The sequence below is a fragment of the Xylaria bambusicola genome, assembly GCF_022495145.1.
Source record: "Xylaria bambusicola strain CBS 139988 unplaced genomic scaffold F5B22scaffold_36, whole genome shotgun sequence".
Taxonomy (NCBI): Eukaryota; Fungi; Ascomycota; class Sordariomycetes; order Xylariales; family Xylariaceae; genus Xylaria; species Xylaria bambusicola.
Window position 1 is genome coordinate 212,794 of NW_025953589.1, and position 25,116 is coordinate 237,909.

At 49.3% G+C, this 25,116-nt stretch overlaps 9 protein-coding genes across 9 annotated transcripts; 3 read left to right on the plus strand and 6 right to left on the minus strand.

Moving 5' to 3' along the window:
• Window positions 1-1,035: 1,035 nt before the first annotated feature.
• On the minus strand, window positions 1,036-1,536 carry F5B22DRAFT_648731 (uncharacterized protein; the record flags this gene model as incomplete). Its single annotated transcript, XM_047979060.1, has 1 exon — window positions 1,036-1,536. The coding sequence occupies one exon, from the start codon at window positions 1,534-1,536 to the stop codon at window positions 1,036-1,038; it is 501 nt and encodes a 166-aa protein (XP_047828677.1).
• A 921-nt stretch (window positions 1,537-2,457) lies between these two features.
• F5B22DRAFT_657904 (uncharacterized protein) lies at window positions 2,458-3,741 on the minus strand (the record flags this gene model as incomplete). Its single annotated transcript, XM_047980081.1, has 1 exon — window positions 2,458-3,741. One exon carries the CDS (start codon window positions 3,739-3,741, stop codon window positions 2,620-2,622), a length of 1,122 nt encoding a protein of 373 aa, XP_047828678.1. The 3' UTR covers window positions 2,458-2,619.
• Window positions 3,742-4,215: 474 nt separating this feature from the next.
• On the minus strand, window positions 4,216-6,418 carry F5B22DRAFT_313018 (general substrate transporter). Its single transcript, XM_047970631.1, has 4 exons — window positions 5,938-6,418; window positions 4,926-5,867; window positions 4,640-4,873; window positions 4,216-4,587 (listed from the first exon to the last, which is right to left on the minus strand). The coding sequence occupies exons 1-4, from the start codon at window positions 6,084-6,086 to the stop codon at window positions 4,317-4,319; spliced, it is 1,596 nt and encodes a 531-aa protein (XP_047828679.1). The 5' UTR covers window positions 6,087-6,418; the 3' UTR covers window positions 4,216-4,316.
• Window positions 6,419-7,952: 1,534 nt separating this feature from the next.
• Window positions 7,953-9,341, plus strand: F5B22DRAFT_648734 (2-methylcitrate dehydratase; the record flags this gene model as incomplete). Its single annotated transcript, XM_047979061.1, has 1 exon — window positions 7,953-9,341. One exon carries the CDS (start codon window positions 7,953-7,955, stop codon window positions 9,339-9,341), a length of 1,389 nt encoding a protein of 462 aa, XP_047828680.1.
• Window positions 9,342-9,577: 236 nt separating this feature from the next.
• Window positions 9,578-11,354, plus strand: F5B22DRAFT_312747 (uncharacterized protein). Its single transcript, XM_047970628.1, has 2 exons — window positions 9,578-10,105; window positions 10,185-11,354. The coding sequence occupies exons 1-2, from the start codon at window positions 9,954-9,956 to the stop codon at window positions 11,293-11,295; spliced, it is 1,263 nt and encodes a 420-aa protein (XP_047828681.1). The 5' UTR covers window positions 9,578-9,953; the 3' UTR covers window positions 11,296-11,354.
• A 357-nt stretch (window positions 11,355-11,711) lies between these two features.
• Window positions 11,712-13,622, minus strand: F5B22DRAFT_312972 (5-methyltetrahydropteroyltriglutamate-homocysteine methyltransferase). The gene has a single exon (XM_047970629.1). The coding sequence runs from the start codon at window positions 13,045-13,047 to the stop codon at window positions 11,839-11,841; it is 1,209 nt and encodes a 402-aa protein (XP_047828682.1). The 5' UTR covers window positions 13,048-13,622; the 3' UTR covers window positions 11,712-11,838.
• A 138-nt stretch (window positions 13,623-13,760) lies between these two features.
• Window positions 13,761-17,004, minus strand: F5B22DRAFT_313100 (uncharacterized protein). Its single transcript, XM_047970632.1, has 3 exons — window positions 15,953-17,004; window positions 13,917-15,897; window positions 13,761-13,863 (listed from the first exon to the last, which is right to left on the minus strand). The coding sequence occupies exons 1-2, from the start codon at window positions 16,796-16,798 to the stop codon at window positions 14,374-14,376; spliced, it is 2,370 nt and encodes a 789-aa protein (XP_047828683.1). The 5' UTR covers window positions 16,799-17,004; the 3' UTR covers window positions 13,761-13,863; window positions 13,917-14,373.
• A 3,133-nt stretch (window positions 17,005-20,137) lies between these two features.
• F5B22DRAFT_657909 (S-adenosyl-L-methionine-dependent methyltransferase) lies at window positions 20,138-22,514 on the minus strand (the record flags this gene model as incomplete). The annotated part of the gene is made up of 2 exons (XM_047980082.1): window positions 20,138-20,894; window positions 21,052-22,514. The coding sequence occupies 2 exons, from the start codon at window positions 22,512-22,514 to the stop codon at window positions 20,138-20,140; spliced, it is 2,220 nt and encodes a 739-aa protein (XP_047828684.1).
• Window positions 22,515-23,677: 1,163 nt separating this feature from the next.
• Window positions 23,678-24,973, plus strand: F5B22DRAFT_615728 (uncharacterized protein). Its single transcript, XM_047975549.1, has 2 exons — window positions 23,678-24,342; window positions 24,399-24,973. The coding sequence occupies exons 1-2, from the start codon at window positions 24,062-24,064 to the stop codon at window positions 24,865-24,867; spliced, it is 750 nt and encodes a 249-aa protein (XP_047828685.1). The 5' UTR covers window positions 23,678-24,061; the 3' UTR covers window positions 24,868-24,973.
• Window positions 24,974-25,116: the final 143 nt, after the last annotated feature.

The window sequence follows — 25,116 nt, forward strand, 5'->3', positions numbered from 1 at the left end:
CTCCCAGGACCTTGTTGGTAATTGATCAACAATAGTTATATGATGAGACAAATTTCTCCTAGGATTGATATCATCTGCCCAAATTGGTGTTAGAATGTTCTTATGGGCGGAGACCAACAAAGGGTATGTAAGAAGTGGTCAACTTGAACCTGCGAACTCCGCAAGGGGGGGTCGGGTGTTGAAGCGGTCTAGCAGCAAGGGCTAATAGCATATGCGTTTCTTCTGCCTTAATGGGTAGATGCTGAGCATGCCGTCGAAAGCTATTGTAGAAATTTCATATAAACTACGAACGCAAAACTTCAAGAATGATGCTAAGTATGTATGCGAGCATATGAAGGTAGGTAGGAAGTGCTAAGGAAGAGATGCAGATGCCAAGATAGTTGCACGCAATAACTATGAGTTCACTCGAGAGAAAATAATGCCGCTACTAATTCGATAAACACGCGCGTCGGCAAGCAGGTGGCATTCGCAAGAAGAGGCGGTTTTGTCGTAAATACTTACTTAATCAGAGAACGGAGATGTCACGAAGATGTGCTGGACTTCCACTTGGTCACAGACAAATGCTTAATACTTATTTCGTAGTCAGGCAAACGGGTACTGGGTAGTTCGATATCAGGTTCAACTCTGAGTGATATACATGAATTGCGGACCGTGATGAATACCTCGTCTTCGACATGCAGAAGAGGTTGATGATAGTTGCGCACTTGATTGCTTGATGAGATATGCAAAGGAAACAGCTTAGAACAGGTGAATATAAATTCTTCATGAGAATTCTGTTCGCGACAACAGACCCACGGTAACGTGAATCTGGCGTGCGTAGCAAAATGGAGCCGAGCAAGGTAAGTACCTGCCTGAGGCGAGTTCATAGTAGGCAGGTACATACACACATACCTGGGCTCGGTAACTAGGTACCTGCCTCAAAAAAAAAGGACTGCCGACACCATGTTGCGAATCTAACGCATCCACGCCTAAGACAGGTATCAAATATGGAAGCTATGTTATCTTATATCTATATTTGATGTTTATGTCTATGCTCTACAAGTAAATATCTAGCCCCAGACTCTTGGGGAGAACAGAGTTGTGTGTATACAGGTCTGTACTCATGTTGTTGGAATACATATCCACGCGCCCACTATAATAAAGGAAAAACAGCAACAGAAACACAATGATACCAAGGATGCAAGAATAGAAAGAGAGATACACATCAAACGTGGCACTGTCACGGTCGGTCTCCGTGCTCCGCCTTCGCTGGTGGTAAGCCTGCAGATTGTGGTCGAGTCCTTGCTCAAGACAATAGTCGCAATATACTGTCCTCGTGCACGGGGTATAAATCACCGATACACCGCTGCCGTAGCTAGTTTCTTCCATTGTGATAATAAGATCGTCGTCTGATGCGGCCTGTCCGACCACAGGATGAGAGTATGGCGGAATGATAATGTGCAGTTTGGGCTTCACTTTGGTAGTTGAATAGCCCATATTCTCGGAGCCGGCGAGAAGAGAGGTTTGTTCTAGGGGAATGGAAATATGTTTCGACATGATTAAGATAACCGGGAAAATAACAAAGTAGATGATTGCCTGTGGCGACTCCTGGCCGAGTTGGGGATCAAGAGAGCCTGGGGAAATTGAATACCGCATGCTGTAAGCTGAAGAGCGGAAATCATTGAGCAATTATGTCCTCTCTGGGCGCTTTGCTACATTCTTCATAATAATACCTTTGTTGACGGCTGAGTGAAGTAGACAAGGAGTAGAGACACAGGCTTTGTGTGCCAACAACAAATTACATGACGACATCCTATTGTTTTCTCTACTGACAAAACCATTTCATTGAAACTTATCCAATTCTTAGAAAGAACAATCAACGAGTGAATTTGGCCTATTACATGCCCAAAGCAAGAAGAAGCTCAAGAAGCATGACTACCGAAGACGTAGAGAATCTATATCTGGTTGCCTACGGTTTCGAAAAGGTACGCTACCTCTGGGCGCCATATACACTCAAGTGTGTATCAAGTATATAATGAATAAAACATTAGGTAGGGACATAGAATGCTATGAGAACCACCATTTACAATATGGCACCTTATAACAAATATTCATAGACAGTTGAGAGCAGAGACTGTTAAACGTGTAACCTCTGTGCCGGTTGAAGAATGTAGTTCGCCTTGCACTTCGGCCGTACGAAGGACCATTGCAGGCTGTTCATGACCTTCCAAGACTTGCAGGCAATATTGGGCAATATTGGAAAGTGAGGTTATACAGACTTCGCTTCTTGAAACAGACCCTAGAGACCCAGGCGGTCTGGGCTGGCAGATCATTTGTATATAGAGTCATCTCAAGCCACCAACAGCCGAGAAGGAGTTGGTTGGTAAAGGACTAATGCAGCCCTAGTTGATCATTGTAATCAGAATCCTCAGTTCCAAGCCCAGTTCAATCTGCCCTTGTTATAGAGACAGCGGGCAGAAAGGCAGATCCAGGGGGTTTTTCTATTCAACAACGCACATTCTCATGACACATTACATTGCAATTGGGTATATCAAATAAACATTCTCTACCAAAAAAACAACAACAAAAAGGCTGCTTATATCTTAAGAAAAGACAACAGACAGCAATCCAACACTCCATCTAACTAGGCGCCATCCTCGACGACCAATACCTCCTCATCAACCTCCACGCATCCTTATCATCCATCTCCTGCTTCTTCGGGTTCTCCTTAACCCCATCCCACACGCCACTCCGACACTTCTCATCCAGCTCGGCGATAAACTGCCTCACGCTCGTCGGATTCACCGGCCTACTACCGCGAAGATTACGATCTAGAAACCGCCACGCCAGCTCGACTAATTTCTGCTCATCGTGCGGGTGATCTTTAAATCCACACAGATCGCGCAAGTAGAACACCCAATCTGAGAAGGATCGATGAGATACTAGATCCTGCACCGTGTAGAAACATGTTTCTTCCGCGGCGAGATAGTTGGCGTGGAATTCTCTTCTGATCCATTCTTTCACGGCCGTATCGCTTAATATTCTTATGCCAGAACCCTGTTCCCCAGCCTTGCGCGCGTCCCGCGCGATGCGTCGCCAATGCTTGTCGACGAGGTACAGCCTGTGATACAGCTCGTTCGACAAGTCCTTGATCGCTTCGATCTCGGTCTTGTAATCGCTTTCGCGCGCGCTGAAGTCGTACTGCATGTCTGACACGGTCGCGTCGAGCGTTTGCCGTATCCCTTCTTTTGTGGTCTTGCCTGCGCGGGCCTCGAGCTTGAGCACGAATTGCGACATGTGCGTTAGACTCCTCCGTGCGGTGGAGAGCGCGTACTGAATCTCTCGCTCGCGGAAGGCTTCTTCGGTCAACTTGCCTGTCTTGGGATCGATTTCGCTGGACGAGATACCCCCTGCACAAACTTGGCTTGAGGGCTGCTTGGCCCTTTTTACTGATGTGTTGGCTGGCGTTGTCTTGGGGATTTCGATTTCCTCTCGAGCCTCGATGCTCTCCGTGCTCTCTGCCTGCTCAGGGGGATTATCATGGGTAAGTGGAGGCTCCTTGGTGTTCTGAGGCTGTTGTCCTTTGGTATCAATTTCCAATTGTCGAAAATGCCCACCCAATGGCTCGTCGACACTATCATAATCAGACATTTCGGGCCAGACGCAAATATCGTCATCCTCTCCCTCATCGTCAGAGATATAAAGGGCGTGATAAGGCCTGCTATTGTAGACTAAGTCGTCGCTGTAGTTGTTTCCCGCCATATTTCGAATTCTTATGTAGATCAAAATGTTAATATCCTTTTAGATTAAATATCTTGTTATTGGCGTGTTTTCGATAAACGTCATCGAGTCTTATATAGTCGGCGATATCCCTTTTGCTATTTTCTGTCTTTGTCTGGCTGAAGACTAGCTATACGGTATCTTGGGAAAAGAGTGGGGTTTGACAAGACTCTTGTTATAATGAACAAAGACTGGCCGCGTTAGCTCGATATTGACAAGACAATTCGATCTCTTTGTTGGATTCCAGCATTGATCTACATGTTCAATCTCTTGAACGGTATTATTATCGTATCTGTATTCGCCATATCTTGTATTTTTTTTTTGAAGTAGTACTTGACTGCTGATCACGATGATTAACCTGGACTGTGAACGCGTTTAGCTTTCTGGTATACGGGTTCTTACCGGCGCTGTCACGAAATAGAAGTACACCCTCATGCTGCGATAGTACTTAGGAGGTCGTTGTCAAATCGGGAACTTGGCCGTCTGTATTACTATATATGTACTACGACAAGTACTATTCTTATATAAAGGTATCCTCTTTATCATGTTCCCAGAACCTACACGGTAGGCTGGTTCACAGGCTCCTGCTTAAGCACCTGCTCCTGCCCATGACTACTGCTTGGGGCAGAGTCTTCCGGAACCTTGCTTCCATCCCACTTGGCCGAGTGGATAGGGTTCACGTGCAGCAAATACATTGTGTCAATCTCTTCTAAGCTGCGGTCCTTGGTTTCAATCAAGAAGAAGAACACAACGAATACGAGAACCAAACAGCAGCCTGCGAAGACTAAACCGTACCAGTAGTGAATCTTATCAGTGATGAATCGTGTACTAGGAGAAATGGTTAGCAACGAGTTGTGATGATCATTGAGTGAATACATACAAGAATGAGATGAGGAAATTCCAAAGCCAGTTAGACGCGGTGGCAAGGGCCATGCATGGGGCACGATATCGAGTAGGGTAAAGCTCGGCCACGGCGATCCAGACAATAGGGCCCCAGGTGGTAGCGAAAGCCGCGATGGCGAGGGCAGAGAAGACGATAAGAGCTGATCCGGCTTGAGGAGTATTCTGTGGGTTCACCGGGTCTAGCGCAAATTGACCAACAAAAGTGTAGATGCTATACATTGTCAGTCTTATCAAGTGATGTCTAGTTGGAAATCGGTACTCACATGAAGCAGACGAAGGTCCAGGCAGCACCGGCCATTAATGCCTTTCTTCGGCCCACTTTGTGAACGACGTAAAGGCCAGCGAAGGTACAAGCCACATTGACTGAACCCAAAATGATCTGAGTGACGTAACTATCTTTGAGACCAGTGGCCTGGAAGATAGTAGTACCATAGTAGAAGAAGAAGTTCGCGCCTTGGAGCTGCTGACCAGCCTGAAGCACGATTCCCAGGACAGTACGGTAGAACATGCGAGGGCCAGTGAAAATTTCGATCCAGCTAGCTTTTCCTTGAGCAAGCTCTTCCTCCAGCTTGACACGAATCTGGTTGATCTGGTTATTAACGATGGGGTCATTCTCGTCGATACCGCCCATGCTAGCAATGGTACGTCTAGCTTCTTCTGTGCGGCCCCTTGTGTAGGCGAAACGTGGGCTTTCGGGAAGGAAAAGAATTCCAACACCAAGGATAAGAGACCAAGCAAAACCGAGACCATTGGGGATACGCCATGAAGCGCTGTCGGGCTTGTGCGCGGTGCCCCAGTCTACAACGTAACTAGTCCAGATACCAAGAGTAATGAATAGCTGGTAGGTCGAAACCAGAATACCTCGGATGATGGCTGGGCTGCTTTCGGACTGATACATGGGGACGACGACGGACAAGGAGCCGATAGAGAAGCCGGTGACAAGTCGCCCGATAGCGAACTGGTACCAGGCTTCCTGGGACGAGATTTCAATGACTATGCCAACGCTGGCCCATAGAGCAGAGATCGAAATAGCCAATCGCCGGCCTACCGTATCGGCCAACTTGCCAGCAATCAGAGCACCCACTAGACACCCAGCGGGCAACAGACCAGTGATGGTGCCCTGTCTTACTGCACTGAAATTACCGTTGGCATCACCGAATCGGCGCGCGTAATCGTCCATGTTGAAGTATCCTGAGATTTGACCGCTGCAAAGAAACTGTCAGCACTTGATAGGGGAAGATAGTCGTTCAAAGTAAAGGGGCATCGACTACACACCTCACATAGCCGAACATGAATCCTCCAATACTGGCCACCAGGCCCATGAAGCAGGCGATGAATGTGACTCTCTCCTTTGACGCTGGCGCTCTCGAGGTGTTGCCGACCGTCTCGGCCTGCTCGGCCTGGGGTTTGACGAGCCAACGCATTGTGATGAAGTGTATGTAGTCAAGCGATAATGTCAATGTACACAAAACAAAGGGCCCGTATTCCTCGCTGGAGTGCGGGCTGGCTCTTTTTGAGGTTGAGACGAACCCGTATCCCCGGAAGCCACGACCTTAAGAACCTTAAGGGAAAAACCGGAAATAGGGTCGATAGGTTGTGGCGGAATGGGAAGGCCCTGGCAACTCAAATTTGATACGTCATGTGTTCAAACTGGCAAGAATTTTATGCACCTGAGGTCTCCTTTCATGTAAGCAACGAGTCGCGAGGTCCATGGGTGGTACCACTGTCTCCTGCAAATGAACCTGGTTGCGGTGCCGGAGCTCGCGTCCAGAACGCCTGCACAACGCGACTTGCTATCGCTAAGTGTGCTACTTTGAGGACAAATTCTCTTCCAGGAAATAGTGGTTTCGACTAGTGACCCAAGGCGAGAAGAGCGCCATCGAGGTCGGGCCGTTCAAGTAACTAGGTCGGTGGATCTGGCTATACGAAACGTGTTCGGCGGATGCACTGTCCAAATCTAGCAGTCCTAAGCAGAGCAGAGCACAGCGCTACAGTCGATTAGTGATACACTGTCCTAAGATGAATAGTGGTCTCGGGTGATGGTCTCGAACAAGAAGATCCTGTCGTCATTTCGACAGTGAAGGTGCATTCATACGACTAGGCGTAGTAAGGGATGCCAGCTAAGAACCGACCCTCTAAGAGCCGCATGATAGTACCGGGTCAAGGTTGTAGCAAGTGGATCGGGACGGCGGTAAGCGCCGTACGCTACGGGAACGATGACTCGTGATGGAAGTTGTTCCATCTGGTTGCTTGTGTACTTAAGGGACTCGGCGTCGGCCATTTGAATCGACCATGAATCGGGCAGACTCTGGCGAAGAAGCCCTGGAGTGATTCGTTCGTGCAGCTTCGTCTCATGACTCTCCACTCACGAAGAATCCCGAGTGGGAGACTCACTTGTGGGAGATCTGAGGTCGGACGTGCCGGTCGTATGTTGAGTCGATAAGCGTGCAGAATCCGCCCCACGCCAGGCCCGCCATTGCACCGATTCAAGTGAGTGCCGATCCAGTGACTACGTCCCGAGTCGGTCCTGTTATGGAGCAACGAGGGCTTTTCAAATTAGTTTTATCGACAAAATATAAAATTTTATCATATCTTTGATGGGGACTTTCATAAATTCTTCGCATCCTGATCCCTGTATGGTTCTCTCCCTTTATGTGAGTCTCGAATCAGTCAATGAGCGGAATGACGTATGCCACGAGTTGCCATGGCACCCTATGCGGATAGCATATAGAATATGCAGGGCCGAAAACCACGCATTGTTCATAAAACAGATTTCTTGTTCTTATGGTCGGTGGTTAGGCGCTCAGTCGTGAATAGCAGTGAACCAGCCATACCAAGGTGTCGAGCAAACGCGTGTTGGACAGACCTTCAGATTACCACGTGGCGCCATCCGCAGTCCAAGAAGATGTTGCTGCTCAGAGGGTACACGGGTTCCCAGCTAGATCTCAGCATCAAATCCAGCTCCACACACACTCGAATCACCAGAAGGTAAAGTCTAGGTGAGGCACATGAATGTCTACTTTTGGCACTTTAGAAGGAGGGTAATGTTGGGAGTGCATCGAGACTCACCACCTGTATACAGCCTCGATGGAAAATCCGCGCCGACGAATGGCCTCGGGTCTATTTCTCCGCACGCGGCATCTACCCCTCCAAGTCATAGAGGACCAAGTAGGTAGGTACTGAGGGGAACCGGGGTATTTGGGGCATCATCAATAATGATCCACGATATTTATTTGTTCCTGAGTGTACAATTCAACTGCTTGTGAATACGGATTGAGTTGATGCTGACAATGACCTCCAACGGACTTGAACTTGGCGCGAAGAGAACAGACGGCATCACCGAGGAGCTTTGTAATTTTATTGTCCAGTCGAAGTATGAGCATCTAGACGAGAAACTGGTAGACCAACTGAAGGATTACCTCACAGACAATATTGGCATATCCGCGGGCGCTGCTGCCATCTGCGATTCTACGGAGCCGTTTCTGCGGGCTGTTGTAGCGCTTGGTGGGAAATCGGGACAATCGACTGTGTTCACCAGAGGAAATGCCTTCTCACTGCAATATGCCGGGCTTCTGAATGCCGCATTCGCGCATTCTTTCGACTTTGACGATACACATGCGTCGTCCATTCTACATCCTGGCGCGACCGCTATCCCGGCTGCTCTAGCTCAGGCTGAGGCGTTGAACAGTGACGGTAAAACTCTTTTGTTGGGTATCGCTGTCGGCTACGAGATCACATGTCGCATAGGTCGGGCATACAACTATGGTGGATATACACGAGGTTTCCACAACACAACTACAGCCGGCATATTTGGGGCCGTGGCGGCCATATCGAAGATTAAGGGCCTGTCTTTAGATCAGGTGAAGAACGCATTCGGTCTAGCGGAATCCAAGGCGGCAGGCTCCATGCAATTTCTTGATAATGGATCGTGGAATAAACGGTTGCACCCTGGGTTTGCAGTCCACGACGCGTTCGTAGCGGTGGCCTTGGCAGAAGCCGGTGTTGTTGGGGCCACGAGGCCGATTGAAGGTAAATATGGCGCCTTGCACTCGTACTCGGCCACTTCGACAACAGTCGGCTTAACTGATAACTTGGGTTCCGAGTGGATCTTCGGCGAGACCGCCATTAAACCATTCCCTGCTTGCCGGATGACGCACTCGGCGATCGAGGCCGTGAGCCATTTTGCGAGGGAGGCTGCGGGCAAGACGGTCGAGCATATCACAGTTGCACTTTCGCCCGGCTGTTACCAGATCGTCGGACCCCCTGACGCGAACAGGATTCATCCCAGAACCGTTGTGGATGGCCAGTTCTCCATGTACTATCAGGTAGCAATTGCATGGCTTCATGGAATGGACATCGGATGGGCAATGTACGACAAGAGCCAGATGGAAAGCCCCGAAGTAGCAGCGCTTTGCGACAGGATCGAAGTCGTTATGCAGGATGATGTTGCTGATCTCGCGGTGCGGTTGACATTCAAATGGGCAGATGGCACGACGACCGAAGCAAGCCAGATGTTCCCGCTTGGGGAGCAGGAACATCCATTCGCAAAAGAGCGCGTTCAAGGCAAGTTTCTGAGAATGGTTGCCTCGGCCTATGACGGGAGCACAGCCCAGGCTATTCTCGCGACGATTGAAGAGATCGACCGTCGAAGCACTGGGGATCTCATGAAGTTGTTGTAGGATTGCGCCACCTACAAATTGCAGTGGTCCGCTGGAAGGTTAGCGCCCTAGGTGACCCCTGAAGTGCGCTAATGCCACAGGGGCTTAGCACAGGTTCAGAGGTATCATTTAGTGTCAAGAATCTCTGGGTTATTTGTTTGCTCTGCATCACCTCCCCTCATGTTTAAGTTCATTAGTAGGCTCAGATCAAGGTCCTTCGTTTCCAACATGTGCCAGACCACAGGCTATATTACCATTCTCTCTTTCTCACTAGGTAGCCTTGCCTTGGTCTGAAACGACATTATACACAAGTACTGAAGTTGCAGTATAAACATGAAGCTCAAGAAATTGTCCGTTTCTAAATTTGGAGATTAGTTGCGTCATGTTCGTCGAGATACGTCATCGTGAGCTTCAGCTCGACATAAACCCAATGGCAGACACAAGCCGCATCTTCACTTATAACGCAGATATCAAACCTCCTGGTTGTCGTATCTAATTCATAATCATAAATTGACCTTGAGTTTGTTAGTCACAAGTTGAATCAGCTCGATTCCGATTCCTGTTTGTTGTTACACCGACCGTAGAATCATCCAGTGAGGTCAGCACGACGAAGTGAAGAGTCGGGTTGCAAATATGGCAGAGGTAGCAGCAGGATTGGCGGCAGCTGAGCAGATTATATCTACTGGCGTGCAAGCTGGCGTCTCGGGATATGCTGTCGCCAAACCAACGATGCCTCTCAAGGCTACCTTCTCCCAGATAGCATCCACAACTCAAGACGATTCGAGGTATGCATTGATGATTCAAGATCCGTGCCTTTTCAATGTTGAATGTTCAAAGAATCCCTATATCTAATTGTATCAACAGAGCTTCCCTGGCCCGGTTTGATCACACTGTCACCATCATCAACAAGAAGGCGTACATCTTCGGAGGCCAGACGAGCAACGGCCGACTTGCCACGAATGACATTCACTGCGTAGCTCTACCGGTTAAAGATGCACCCACACCCGAGTATCAAGCACTTCCTGCCATTCAGTCGGGTGAAGAAGCTGTTGCGCCGAAACCCCGAACACAGCATGCCGCTTGTCCTTTCGGTAAATACGTTGCCATATATGGTGGGTGTGATGACAAAGGCGCACTCGTGGACGAGGGCCATAAGATACGGCTTTTCGACACAGAAATGTCAACATGGGAGATTTTGGAACCGAACAGTCATCCAGAGAGAGTACCTACACCCCGACGCAAAGGAACTCTCCTATCTCACGACGGAAATCTCATTCTATACGGAGGTCTAGATTCTAGCGGCGTAGAGTTGGCGGACGTCTGGCATTTCAACGGTTTTACGAAAATATGGAACCAACTACCTCATGCCCCTATCGCAACGAGAAGTGCAGCGATTGCCGAGCACACTTTATACCTTGTCGCTACATCGGAGCCCCTGAGCAGCGAGGTGCATCGCCTCGACATCGATATATACGCGCAAGAGCCGCCGAGCTGGGATACTATCTCGATCCCTACGAATCTACTTATGCCGGGGCCAAAACCTCGCGCGAACGGCGCCCTGGTACCAGTCATCACGGGCTACGGCCGAAATTACCTTCTATACTTCTTCGGCGAGGTGCTAGGAAATGGTAGTGATGCTGACTTATATCAGCGAAGTGATTTATGGACGTTCCAACTACCATCCAGCGATGTCAATGTAAAGGCGACGACGAACTTGACAGATGCTATCAAACCTGCCAAGATCAAGGATCAGATCAGATCGAAACTCGGAACCGATACTGGAGAGGTTAGCTGGGCTGAAGTCGAAGTCCAAGCGCCTGGTGATCTTAAATCGCACGAGGGCAAAGTCCATCCTGGCCCGCGTGGCTCATTTGGGTATGACGTAACGCCTGACAAGAGTGGCGTTGTGATATGGGGTGGTCGGAGCGGGGATGGCCAGCCAATCGGCGATGGGTGGATGATACAGTTGGCATAGGGACAATATGGGCGCGTACTTACGTATTCGTGGCTGGAATCAATGAGCGAGGTTATCTTTCATCCTCGCTGTATCTAATATACGTGTAACAATAAATCTAGAAAAATGTGTGCAAACTCTACCCATCAGTGTTGTGACCGTGGCTCTGTTTTGTTGAACAAGTTGATCGGGCGGCCGAACGATCGACTTTCAACCTTACACGTACTTCTAGATGAATTACAATAGAAAAGCAAAGCTGCTCAAATACAATCCTCAGTCGTATATGTATGTGGAGAGCATGATAGCGCATAGAGCAATTTAAGTCTTTGTTGCCGCTCTCTTATCAAACACTCTCTAGATAGTATCACTCCCAGCCTAAGGGACGCCCACAACTCCTTTTCCCGCGCAGTCCCGCGATGGATATACCCAAGCCCTGTGAAGTTGATTCATACTCCGTATAAGATGCCCCTGTATATACCCTGAACCCTTTCCTTTTGGTGTGTTGAAAATACCGGCGCTTAACCCATGTCTATTTTCTCTTTCCCCCCCGCGAGTCAAGATATTTCAAGGCTCGCCCCAGACCTCATCTGCAATCTGTCTTACTAACGCAAGCTTCTTCTTCTCGTCGTCCAGCGAGAGAGGATACCCCGACTCGTGCGTAGAGAACCCGCATTGCGGCGAGACGCAGATGCTCTTGAGCGCCTCCTCCTTGGTCTCGCCGCGGCCTTCGGCGACGTACTCGGCTGCCTTGTACAGGCGCTGCTTCATCGCCTCCTTGTCCTCGAGCTCGCGCAACTTCGTGCTGATGGCGCCGACGACGACGCTCTTGCCCTTGGGCAGGAACCGCAGCGGCTCGAAGCCTCCGGCGCGCTCCGTGTCGTACTCGAGGTAGAAGGTGTCCAGATTCAGGTTTTGGAAGAGCTTCTTGGCGATGATGTCGTACGCGCCCTCGGCAAAGTGTCGTCCGCCGATGAAGTTGCCTCGGCATAGGTGAATGCCGAAGTGCATGTCCGCCGGCGCCTTGCTTACGCAGTCGTTGTACAGCTTGATGTACGCGTCGAGCAGATCCTCCACCGTGCCTGAGTTCCGAGAATCCTCCTCCCAGCCCTGTCGGAATTTCGCCGAGCAGAAGTACGCCATGCCTGGGTCGTCGAACTGTACGTTGCGCAGACCGGCTTTGTAGAGCATGTCTAGCTCTGCTTGGTACACCTTGGCCACGTCAGCGAAATACTCGGCGTCGTTGGCGTATGCTTCCGGGGTATACGCCCGGCCTTCAGCGTATCTCATGTGGAACCAGGCGGGCGTAATCATGGTGAGCTTGATATTGCCCCATTCGCTCTCGGGGAGGGCCGCTTGCACAAGCTTGAGCTCGTGGAGGTTTGAAACGGACTTGCTCGGGTCATGTGAAAGCTTGCTGCCCGCGATAACGGAATCGCCAGGCATGACGTGGCGATCTTTCTCAATGAGTGAGACGACGTCCGGGTGATAGAGCCGGAACATGCCGGCCGCGGCGTCCTGCAGCTGAATCGTACCTTCGAACTCATCCCACATCAGACCCCAGAAACGAGTACGGTTGAACTCACCCGACGTTATGGCCGGGATGCCTGCATCCTGCTGTAGCTTCACCACGTCTGCAACCGCTTTCTTCTCTACTGCCGGCAGACCGGCCTCCTCCGCTGAGATTCCCTTTTCGCGGATGGCGGCGCGGGCCTCAAGGAGCTCCTGTGGGCGTAGGAGAGAGCCCATTTGCTCAGCTCGGAAAGGTGGTGCCATTTCTTCAAGCTTCTGCTGTGATTATGAGCCGATGCTGTTCTTTCTGGTTAAGATCTAGTTTTTCTCCCCTGCGGTCCGTACCGTCAACTCACGTGTACTGAATGTAGAGATGTATGTCGTGGTATGAGTCGTTACAGCTCGATACGATTGGCGACGATTAATACCTTCTCACCGGATACAACGGGACAGGAGAAATAGAAGCTAAATATTTTACAAACAGACTACAAACAAAACTCTCGACAGCGATCCGAGTGCGGGGAAAACAGACTCTGGCGGAGCAATACTCCAATTTGATAGGGGCCCTGTCGTACGTCCCAGGCAATCCTTTAACGAGTCGGACAGGGGTTCACCAGACTCTTCGTGGGAACGAAGCTGCGGCTGAGAGAGCCCTAAAGGTCTTAACATTGCGGGTATAGGAGCCATCTCGGTTCCTCGAAAGCCCGTAGAGTGAAGACGGTTTTGTGGGATCCCAGGCTCAGGCGAGGCTAAGCGCGTAGAGGAGACGACTTAGCGCTTGTTAGTTATCACGTAGCTCAGGGATCTCGGGGGATCATGACACGAAAGGGAGCTGAATGCTTACTACCGCTTAGTATAGGTGATGGTGGAGGAAGGTTCACACGCCGTCGTGTTTCTCAACGAATCCCTGGGATATGCCTCTAGGCACGTACGATCGTGACAACAAATTGCCTGCCTGCCCGAAGAACCGGCAAGATGCCTTGGACAACTGCCGACCAGGACAACACGTGTGGATCGACAGATTTGACTAAATTCTGCTTAGCGAGAGCACTAGTGCAGCGCCGCTTAGCGATGTTCGCACTAATAATGCATGTCAGATGCTTGGTGATGATATCTCTTCATCGCAAACTCACTAGAGGTGTAAGCCAGATGAAGTGTGTATATGTAGGCGTTCAGCTCATCTCTACTGTACAACGACTCGAAGCATATTCTTAGCTCAGTAAGCAACATCACCACCTACACTTAGCCTGACTGCAGGCTCCATATCAAGGGTAAAGACTGCATCGTCGGAGTGGCAAAGGCATTGCTCCTGGATGACTAGGTGCATATAGCTAAGCAAAAAACATTGTCATACTACAAGCAAGATGGAGAATAATTGTGACTAAGACAGTACAGTGACCGGCAGAATATATCAACAGAGATAAAGACCAAGCTTTCGAGCGCGAGCAAAATCGTATATTGTCATGAGCTAAAACGCCACCCATGGTATAACATCCCTAACTAACTTCAATCAAACATTATATTACACTATCCTCGTCCTATAGAGTGGCATTATATGACTAGTACACCGAAACTTCCTCCACTAAAGTCTCACAAAGCTACAACAGCACCCATCACAGCGAGCACAGCAGCGATGCTGCTGCCAACCTTAGCAACACCTGCTGTCGCGACCGGTGGTGTTCCGGCAGGTGTGGTGGGGTAGCCAGCGGGTGTGGTGGCGCTGGGCTGGTAAGTAGCAAAAGTCGCGGGAACAGTGTTGTTACCGCCGCTGGGATAGCCGGGGCCAGCCGGTCCAGTAGGCACAGATGGATATGAGGTTGGAACTGGGCATCCAGCACCACCACAGCCACCGGCAGGGTGACTTACAGAGGGAACCACAACCGGAGTGCTGACAGAAGGACTGCCGGCAGGGTAGCTTGATGAAGCAGGACCAGCTGGGTAGCTGGAAGAGACTGCACCGGTAGAGTAGCTAGCAGAAGGTCCTCCAGCAGGATAGGAGACAGACACACTACCAGCGGGGAGAGAGGGAGTTGGGTAACCGGCGGGAACACTGCCAGTAGGGAAGCCGCCTGCCGGAGAGGAAGGAGACGAGCCAGCCTGGACACTGGTGCCAGGGTATCCGGCAGCGGGTGTAGAAGGAGACGAAGAGCCGACGGGAGTGCTAACAGGGGGAGTAGGAACGTCTGACGGGTAAGGGACAGTTGAAAACTCTGGGGGAGGGACAAAGGTCGTCGTGCTGTCACAAGGAACCATGGTGGTGACGTGCTTGGTGATAGTCTCAATGTTGTGACCACCAGTAGAGGTAGGAACAGGAGAAGCGGTGATCGATCCTGTGGCGGTAGCGGCAGGGCAGACAGTAGTGTAGGATGTGGTGTGAATCAAAGTCACACTGGTCTGATATCCGGCAGGGCAGTTAGGTACATTGACAGCGCATGCTGTGACAGTGAAAGTAGAAGTCTCGGTGATGGTTGAAGTCACATATCCATCGTTGCCACTAGGAGCAGGTGTGGTAACCGCTCCAGTGGATGAGGGAGCAGGGAAACCAGATGTTGAGACGCCACTGGAGTAAGCCGAGCTGCTAGAGGCGACACCAGTAGATGATCCAACGCCCGTGGAAGAGTCAGCACCGCTAGAGCCAGGGCCACTGGAAGAAGGCTCGCTGCCGGGGCCACTTGAGGAAGGAACACCAGTAGAGCCGGGGAAGCCGGATGTAGGAGTAGCAGAGCTGCCGGGGCCAGATGAAGTCGGCTCAGAAGCAGGACCAGTTGATGAAGAAGCGCCGCTGGATGATCCTGGCCCACTGGGAGTGGACACACCACCGGAGGAGGCTGGGCCGCTAGAGGTAGGCTCCCCACTGGGTCCAGTTGAGACGGGAGTGCTGGTGATAAGGCTTGTGGGGAAAGCTGGGAAGCTTGAAGTAGGGATGCCGCCGGAGTAGCTCGGGCCGGGAAGACCAGAGTACGGGGGAGGTGAGGCGGTGTAAGTTGGGATACAGATGGTGTTGGTAGGAATGCTGAGAACGGCGGTGGCAACTGTGGGCGCAAGGTGAATTGAAAGCAGATTCTCAACGGCAACACCAAGCTCGACTGCGGCACCAACGTTCAGACCGTAGACCTAATTTGAAAATTGTTAGATAAGCAAAATCAAATGAGGTGTTGCAAGTACTTACTTCTTTGGCCAGGGGGCACTCAGGAGCGGCGCAGAACAGACCAACATACTCCAAAAGGTTGGCGTAGACGGCAACCTCCAAACCAGCTCCAATAGCAGGGATATTAAGACCAGGGAGCAGCTTGTCGAGAGGAAGGATTTCATCGACGTCGAGGGCGGCAGAAACGCCAAGTTCGACGCGGAGACGAAGATCAGCAAGCAACTCAGTACAGCCGATCCGAACCTTGATAGGAAGCACCTTGACAACAACACCAGAGAAATCGACATCAAGAATCTCGCCGCTTAGGATATCGGTGCCTAGGGACGCCTCAGGTAGGCTGAGGTACACACCAGCAGACAGATCCAACTCAGTCTCAACGCTAAGGATGAGGTCAAGGTAAACCAGGGCTTCAACCTTTAAACCAGGCAGAGGCAACGAAACTTTAGCAGGGGCGACAAGATTAACAGCGATGGTGGCAGCAGCACCAATGTGAATGTCAAGGTCCAAAAGAACCTCAACGTCCTTGAGAGAGAGGCTCAAGGCAGGAACAACCTTCTCCAGAGAGATGGAAGCGTCGATAGCACCATGGACGTGGCAGTCCTCGCAAACCACCGCTACCTTGGCATCGGCCGCGACCTCGGCGATAGGGTTGACAACGATATCGGCAAGGAGACCAGCCACCAGCACCTTACCACTGAGGTCGGCATTGAGGTCGACATTGGCATGAACAGGGTGAGCTAGATCGAGGCCCTTACCAAGAGGAGGGCCTTGGCCAACAGGGAGACCGAGGAGGCCGCCGTGAGGAGTCGCCGTGGCGAGAGAGGCTACCATGGCCGCAGCCACGGAGCCGTGTGTAGAGAAGCGCATAGCTGAGAGGGTGTCAAAACTCAAAACGACTTAAAGAGTGGACTGGAACGGTGATGAGATCACTGAATCCAAAATAAACGAATGGAATAATGCTGAAGAGCACTAAAAAGAGTGACTAGCGAGGTGAGTTGCGCTGATGAGGTGAGGAAAAGATCGTTTCATTCTAGCGGAACTGGCAGTCTATTTGAATGCCATCGCTATCCCGCCTCTGTCCCGTACATGGTATCCATGGCTCCAATGCCAAGTGGTCAAGGAGTCGAAGTGAAATTAGCGGTATGTCCATCTTGCCTTCTCACGACCAGGACTCTCATGTAGATGTCCTCCCTGTTACCTGGTTCATCGAATAACGGACCGCCACTGGGATACCGGTCGATCCAATAGATTGTTAACCCACGAACACCCTGCAAGTACAATGCTTTGTGTACAGTTACATGATACCTATGCGCCTCAGCGGCGTATACACCGGCAACAAGGCTTAAGGGGTTGCCCTCGGCACTGCTTCTGGCTTTATTGGGCCGAAGCCAACGTGCGGAGCCGTAGCAAGGATACTCAGTCTATCGCTTCTTGCTCCCGGTTCACTTTCATGCCATACCTAGCACAGCAACCTTACCATACAAATTACCAACATATCGATATTCATTTCTCCTCATCCCCTGATCTACGCTGGAAATTTCGAGGTTTTCTGCCATGTATACACCGCTTACATGGCACGAATCGGGAAGTAGATCGCGCAGACACCGCACAGACATTAGCCATCTTCATTAAAGTCGGCTATGGAGCAGTCCAGGACTGAACAATCTCAGGGGAGACCTTCACATTATTACCTTAAACAGCCTGGTATTTTGTTAAGCATGTAAAGTGGGTACTTGCATATGGTATAAAAGAGGTCTACCGTTGAGCACCAGATTAAGCTCAAAGTTATCTTGCACTACGAGTTTGAATTTTTCTAGCTAAATGAATGTGATGTATTGGTCGTACCGTTGGCTGCGGGGCGTAAGGGGAGGATGAACTGTTGTCAATTTGCCCATTGATGCTGAATGTACAGTACCTACAGGTCACGATGACATGGCTGGTGTCTAGACCGAGTCCATAGAATTGACAGAAAGCAGCTCCTTGGGTACCGCGCCATAGAATCCGTGGCGGTCTTGGTACTTCTTAAGCTTGGCGATGAGGATAAAGCTTCAATGACGTTCGTTCCTGTTCCCTTGATGAGACCTCCATGTTGCAGTGGCCAGGTTCAAGGGTCCCGGGACATACACCGGCAGGCTCCCGGCAAACCAATTTGGTCAAGTTTCTACCAGGGTCTTTCTGGGACCTCAAGCCACGTTAGTGACTATTTAAGATGAAGATCATCGCTCAGGCATATGGGACCCTGTTTTTGCCCATCGGGAGCTAAAAAGAAAACGGCGAGAACATCCGAAGCCTCTCTATAGTGTAGTATAGACATCGGACGCAAGCTTCCAACGCGTATGGCGGCATTGGCAGTTCACATTTCAAGAGCTAGTCACAACGTCTTAAGACATAGAATCTTCAACGCTAATGTTGCTCTTGGCACCTATAGTACTAGAAACAGTTGACTGAAGTATGCTTAAAATACTTAGCTTATATGACTAGCTAGAATAGCACGTGCTCTAGAGACATCTGGGGATGATGCATCACTATTACAAGACAGATACAGGAATAGAGACGACTTAACGGCACTAATACAATCCAAGTTGAATCTTCTGACCGTTACATGACATACAAACTTGGTTAGGCAGTCATTGATCATCGATCGGGCTTACGGCCAAAACGACCCCAGTAACGGTAACACCCGCTACAGTTGACGCGGATTTTGCCATACCTACCTACAGCAGAGCAGAAGCAGAGCCTACAGCATCATGGAATCATCTTTTCTCGGCTATGCATGTCACAATTGCTAACTCCAACCCAAGCGTGTATGCTGTGCTTAAAACGCGAATGCAATGGCGGACACAGGGCCAGAGAAACATATTAATAAAGGCGCCATATTTACCAATCGGAAGTTATAGTCAATGTAGTAACAGGTCACATATATACCTAGTAGATGGTTGTCAGTCCTATCACATCTAGAAAACATAACTAGGTATTAGATACTTAAGCTTCCCTGCGGCGCAAACCAAATGAAGAAAAACTTTTTTGATGCTAAAGTGGAAGTTCCATCCGGGAACCCCAATCGGATTTCTACCTAGACAAAATGGTTCAATTACCACAAAGCTATGACCGGCCTCCTTTACACTACCTACAGTACACAGTATCGCCCCCATCAAAGGTGTGAACGTATCGCCTGCCTACGTGGGGGACAACATGTAGGTACGTTGTGCAAATTTGCAAAAGCATCAAAAAAAGTTCCCATCCTGAGTTTTCTGCCTTTGTGTTGTTCATGTCTTGGCTTTACTTATATCCCCTGCGAGGAAAAGGGCACGAATGAGGTTCAAGTCCACTATTCGTGAATACATAGTAGCAAGCGAGTGGTCTGACCAAAACGACAGTCTAGACATCGAATCTCGCTGAAACTTACATGGGTACCCCAAACTACAACCTTGGGCTTACTTAATTTTCCTATCCTAGTTGTGCCCAGCCGATACTGCACCAAGGTCGCAGCACATCCAGCCACGCACGGGTAATATTAATGTAATATGGAGTTGCATTAGATCCCGCATTGGAGGGCAGATCCGAGAACGGTCAATAGATTGAGCTGGTATAAGTAAGACAGAGCCGCAGAACGTCTTTGCATAAGCATGTTTGTTCATTATGCGGCGCGTCTGCCGTACAACTGGATTACAAACATGAAACAACGCTGAAATGCCACCTGCGCGTATTCGGCAATGTAGGCACATGGACTTTTGGTCGGAATTTTTTTACTCCTTACTTACATGTAATTCCTTCCGAGCCTTCCGTGTGTCCCTTGAGGTTAACAAAGAGTGAGGCAGCGATTACTGTGTGTCAAATCATACAGGGTTGACATGGCGCTTATTCCATGTCACTTTCTGCTTAACAATTTCGCCTTCGGCTCTTTTGATGTCATGTGCTTTCGCAAAAGAAAATAGTCAAGATTGACAAAGATAAAAGCCTTGCGCCTAGATTGATTTCCTATCTCGTGGCGTCAAACCTCTTTCCGCCTCCTTCCGCCAGCCTAGAATCTTCCCCTTGAAGTGAAAAGCGACGATAGGTGGTGTAGGAGTAAACGATAAGCACATTGTATCGGCTACCTACATCCTTGGTGTCTATGTTTTTCGCCAGATACGTCGAAGTGCCTAGAGTACGGGTGGCCAAAAAGAAACCCGTGATCCGCCTCACTTGCCGCCACTGCGGCTGTAATCAATCGTCGTCGACTGTGAGGTCCATGTAGCTGTCTTGAGGCAACTCGACAGCTGGCCGAAGCCGTCGCCGCTGATTCATGTCGATACACGGAACAAGGATATAGTCCCCGTCGCTTGCGTCAAGATCCATGTCTTCCTGGCTGGCGCCTGTGCTACGAGACGAACTCGAGAGCTGCTGGGAACCCATGTACTTGCAGTCTTCATCGTCACTACCGGTAGTTCCCTCATCCACAAAATCGTCTTCGAGATCAAGAAGCTCGACATCGGGGTCATCCAGGTCTACCGGCTCGTTTTCAATGGCGTAGACTCGGTCCTTCTTTTCGAGCCACTTGCGCAAGTGTGTATAGAGCACCTTGACAGCCATTGGCGGGAACGCGTTCCCGACCTGCTTCTTCCTGTCCGGGTTCTTGAAGGGGTAGTCGACAGGGAAAGTCTGCAGCGTGGCATATTCTCTTAGTGTAAAATCTCGCCGGCCGTTCGGGTGATAGTTGCCAACCCCGCCGTTAGTAGTTATACAACGCGTAAGAGTTACGTCGGGATCCCATCGTTCGAGATATTTACGCACCATCGCGTGTGGCTGGTGCATATCGTCGTATTGGGAGGCGTTGCGAGGTATTCTTGCTAGCATCTTCTTGACAGTAACATGTGGTTTCCTTCCTCGCTTCTTGACGTCGGGTGCGGCGTGTGTGGCCTTAGGGAAAGTAGGGAGTTCCTCTCCTGGGCAAGAACCTATGATAAGTAGCCGTCGTCGAGTACTATAACGTTCGGGTTTAGCAAGTACTACTTTTAATATATTGGACAATGAGACTTTGGTATAGCGAAATACCTTTGGTGCATGGCTTGTCCGTAGAACTAAGCTACAACCCCCTGTGAAAGAAGAAAGGAACGGATAAACGTTGGAAAATTACTCACGCTGGGCAACCCCAATTAACTAGGTCCACGATTTTCCATCTAACTGAATAGTTGTTCGCCGTAAAGCCGTGAATGAGGGCATTAAAGTACCATTCAAATCTTGGGTGTAGGAGGCCAAATGTCTGTTCAAGCGTAAATAGGCGAGGTTTTAGTCTTTTGATGAGTTCATGACATGAGAACAAAGCCGCGACATTTGCCTCGTCATTAACACCCTCCACTGTATGTGCCGGAGACCAGTATTGACAAGGGGGAGATAGGTGCAACACGTCCACTCGAATATCTTTGGCAATTTTGACAATGAAGTCGTATATGTCAATCATATGTAGATCTGCTTCCGGGAAAGCTCCCTCATACGTGAGACACGCACCCGCGTGGTGGTCGCAAGCGACTTTGACTCGGAAACCAGCTTTTTGAGCGCCTAAGGATGCACCTCCTGCTCCGCAAAAGATGTCTCCAAATGTGTATCGCTGCCCTGGTTTCTTTGCAATCATCACTTGCTCGGAGTCTTCCTTGCCGTCTACTTTCACAACTGGGCTTTTGAATGGACTATCCTCGTTCTGAGAATCATATTCACCCCCACGTACTTTACCTCCTCGCCAGGCGTTAAATCGGCCGCTCTCAGATACTATAAATCTTTTTCTACTCGCCTCTTTTGCGGTGACATGCTCAATAGAGAACTCAAAAGGCGCAGCATTCTTGCGAGTCTTGTTCATATGGGCGATGCGAGTTGCAGAGTCCCTGTATATGAAAGTGCATTTCCACCTGCACATCAACACACCTTTCTGTTCAAGCTTAGCAATGCTACTATACACCCCAATCACAGTCCGAAATTGAGGGAAATCAGCGTTTGTGAAGTGACAATTGCGAGTCCTGATAACATCGGCAATAGGTACGTCCATAGCACCTTGAATCTCTTCCGGGCGTTTATCGTCGTTGTCGACATGGCGGATCATCGCAACTTCATTCCGAAATCGAGGGACAAGACCACGCAGGTACCTCATACGTGTGAGAGGAATACCACGAAGTTTAATACCGTCAGGTGTGTCGATTATGTGCTTGATGTATAGAAACGAGGCCTTGTATAGTTGATCGCCTTGAAGAGTTTTGATCTGAACAGTCAACCCTGGCTGAAGCTTGGAGTTACCGAAGATGTAATGGTCTAGCAAGACTTCTGATGGTATGGGAGGGTTACGTGCATTGTGAGACTCGCATCGTTGATGGGTGGCAGGAACTTCAGTTGTTAGATCGATGATACCTTCGATGTCCGCGACCGTTTCTGGATCGTCCTGCTGTTCACCACCATCACTGCCAAAGTTACATCGGATAAGGCCTTTTCTAAAACGTATTGCTTGATCTTTCAGACGTTTCTCAATCGCAGCTGCTTGTGGTTCTTGGGGGGTTTCTTCTGCATCTACATCCCACTCCATCCTGAGACGGGCCGCAGGATCTTCATCACTCCCCATGGCGACTACTATGACATGCGTTAGTTTGACTTTCTCTAGCTCGTAGTTACCCAGGTAGATTCACCTTGATAGGACAACGATATCCGAACGATGGTTTGTGTATCACGATCCACAGCACCTAAAGCGTCAAGGTTGATAAAACCAAACCACAGCGTAAAAGCGTAAAAAAGAAAATTTACATCAAAGGCTGTGAGGCTTATATTCTTGCTATCTTGTGTACTGGCGGCTATGGACGAAGTTGCAGAACTGGTAGCGAAGACCGAAGTGGAGGAGAACACCAAGGGCGTGGGCTACACCAAAGCAGATTGCAGAAGATGGCGCAGAGTTAGGAATAAAGATGGCAGAAAGAGAAATATGGAAGGTGCAAATGATACTACTGCTTTGTACCTGCAAATTTTGTAGTATTTTCGTAGTTCGATGCCAAAAGTGAAAACGAGGTGGTTGTTGGATTGAGCAACTGTCACCGCCATTCATGCTGGTTGTCGTGGGACTCAAATAAGTTCCCTAGGCAACTATCATAGAACAAACAAAATGGAGCAGATAAAAAGAATCTGAGTGATGTGGGTGTAATGTACATATCCTAGCATCGAAGAATCATATGAACACGATTATTGTATTACATTAATTAGCATCGGTCATTCTGGTCCGAATCTCGCTCTTAGTTTATTTCTTCCGGAAATAGATATTCTTGACTCTAGAAATTGTCTTCAGCTAGAAGGATGTCTCAACTGGGCCATATCTTCGAGCATGTTTCTTCATTTCTCTCCAAAAACGAGAAAATTGTGATAGCAGCTAAATGTTAGGGGTCTAAAGACGAAGGAACAAGGAGATACCATGAATGTAGTCAAAGGGATTCTGAAAGCCTTCTAGAATTTATGCCACAATGAGAATCCCACTGTATGCTTTGTACTGTTTTCCTGACAATTACGTCTTACAAGGTAGGGCTCGGCTAATTGTATCAGAGAACTACAGCTCAAAAGTCTCTTATAACGTACTTAAAATTTACTATATCTGACTAGAATGGCGCATCGATATGGCCTGCGGGTTTACACTTAGACAGTTCATGGTAGATAGTCAATTCAAGCAGGGTGCAATTCCACATTCCTGAAATCCATGCGTATGCCCGTCTTACAGCCGTAGGCAGCAATTTCGTCCTGACAACCGGAATCAAAGATTATATGACTGAAACTATTTTCATCAGACCTAGTCAATTGAGGACTCCAACAATATTAGTGGCCACGTAATACAGGCTGCAGTCAACCAAGCTTGTGCGGCTAACATCAGCTTCCACTGCGGCGCAATGCTGACTGACGTAGGTGAGCTATACCTTGTGGGCATTCACAGCCACAGATAGGACACACTGACACCAACCACCTCAAATCTCAACATTATAAAAATGAATTGGCATCTAATGCTAGATTTTGCTGGCAGCCTTTGCCTCGCCTAAGGACCCCCGAGTTACTGACTTTACTACATCGGACTAATTTTATCATATCTTTCTTGCTCCTAGTAGATTCTTCCTCGCCTACTCCTAGTCAACGCCAAACATGGGCGTTGTCACTTACCGAGATGCCACGGCCATCGTACAGCTCATATTCTTTGTGCCTTACCTAGTTTGCGGCCTGTTCCTATGCCACAGACAAGGATGGCGTCGAAGAGGGGGTTGGCTGATCATCGTGCTCTTTAGTGTGCTGCGCATTATTGGAGCAGCTTTCCAGTTGGCCACGATTTCGCAACCCACGCGCTCTATATATGCCGGGGCCTTGGTCACAGAGAGTATCGGGATTGCACCCCTGATAGGAATCAGCATTGGGATGTTGGGAAGACTGTGAGTCCACGCGCACAACACATGCAGGCTGTATCGGGTTCTAATGAGTCGAATAGAAATGGGCACTTGCAGAAGCCCATCCACAGAATCTTCTTCATCCTGCTCTTCATTGCGAGTTTGACCGGCATTGGCATTGCCTCTGGCAGCGCTTCTGTTCCAGTACCCCCAGACTCACCATCACCATTCGTGGCCAACTATCTCACCAAAACAGCTGTCGTCATCTTCACAGCCGAGTACCTTGCGACTGGGCTGATGTTCCTTATTATATTTGTGCAGAGAATTGAAATTCCTTCGCCGGAGGGGCGCTTGTTGACATGCGTGGCGGTGTGCTCACCATTTATCATCGCTCGTTTGATTTACGGCTTGCTGGCTGCTTTTTCATATGACTTGAAGTTCAATATTCTCATCGGAGACACCACAATTTACTTCATTTTATCGGTACTCACGGAGATCATTGCGGTTGGGATTAGCGTTGTTGTTGGGCTCAGCCTCCCACAGATACCAATACCAGATGTGAGGGTATAATGGGACTTGGGCAGCCTTCTTGAGCATCACCCTGGAAGGATTGAAGCACTGTAGAATAGTTTAAGGAGTTAATTAGATGATTGTGTACTTACAAGTCAGATATGAAGTGAATGCTTAGATAGATGCCTAAAACACCAACTTACCTAAGCTTCTTCTATGAGATGAGCCACCAACAGCGAATGTGCTGTGGCTGGTGAATTGGTCTAACCTCAATGGGTTAGGTCAATTGTAGCCCAGCAAACTGTGCAC

Bases quoted from the DNA above. Each gene is read 5' to 3' on its own strand.
- F5B22DRAFT_615728 (XM_047975549.1), top strand. From the start codon at position 24,062: ATGGGCGTTGTCACTTACCGAGATGCCACGGCCATCGTACAGCTCATA. The intron at 24,343-24,398 runs GTGAGTCCACGC...TGAGTCGAATAG, and splicing joins ATTGGGATGTTGGGAAGACT to AAATGGGCACTTGCAGAAGC.
- F5B22DRAFT_313100 (XM_047970632.1), bottom strand. From the start codon at position 16,798: ATGCGCTTCTCTACACACGGCTCCGTGGCTGCGGCCATGGTAGCCTCT. The intron at 15,898-15,952 runs GTAAGTACTTGC...TTTTCAAATTAG, and splicing joins AGTGCCCCCTGGCCAAAGAA to GTCTACGGTCTGAACGTTGG.
- F5B22DRAFT_313018 (XM_047970631.1), bottom strand. From the start codon at position 6,086: ATGCGTTGGCTCGTCAAACCCCAGGCCGAGCAGGCCGAGACGGTCGGC. The intron at 4,874-4,925 runs GTGAGTACCGAT...GACAATGTATAG, and splicing joins TGGACCTTCGTCTGCTTCAT to CATCTACACTTTTGTTGGTC. The intron at 4,588-4,639 runs GTATGTATTCAC...CATTTCTCCTAG, and splicing joins AATTTCCTCATCTCATTCTT to TACACGATTCATCACTGATA.
- F5B22DRAFT_312747 (XM_047970628.1), top strand. From the start codon at position 9,954: ATGGCAGAGGTAGCAGCAGGATTGGCGGCAGCTGAGCAGATTATATCT. The intron at 10,106-10,184 runs GTATGCATTGAT...TTGTATCAACAG, and splicing joins ACAACTCAAGACGATTCGAG to AGCTTCCCTGGCCCGGTTTG.
- F5B22DRAFT_312972 (XM_047970629.1), bottom strand. From the start codon at position 13,047: ATGGCACCACCTTTCCGAGCTGAGCAAATGGGCTCTCTCCTACGCCCA.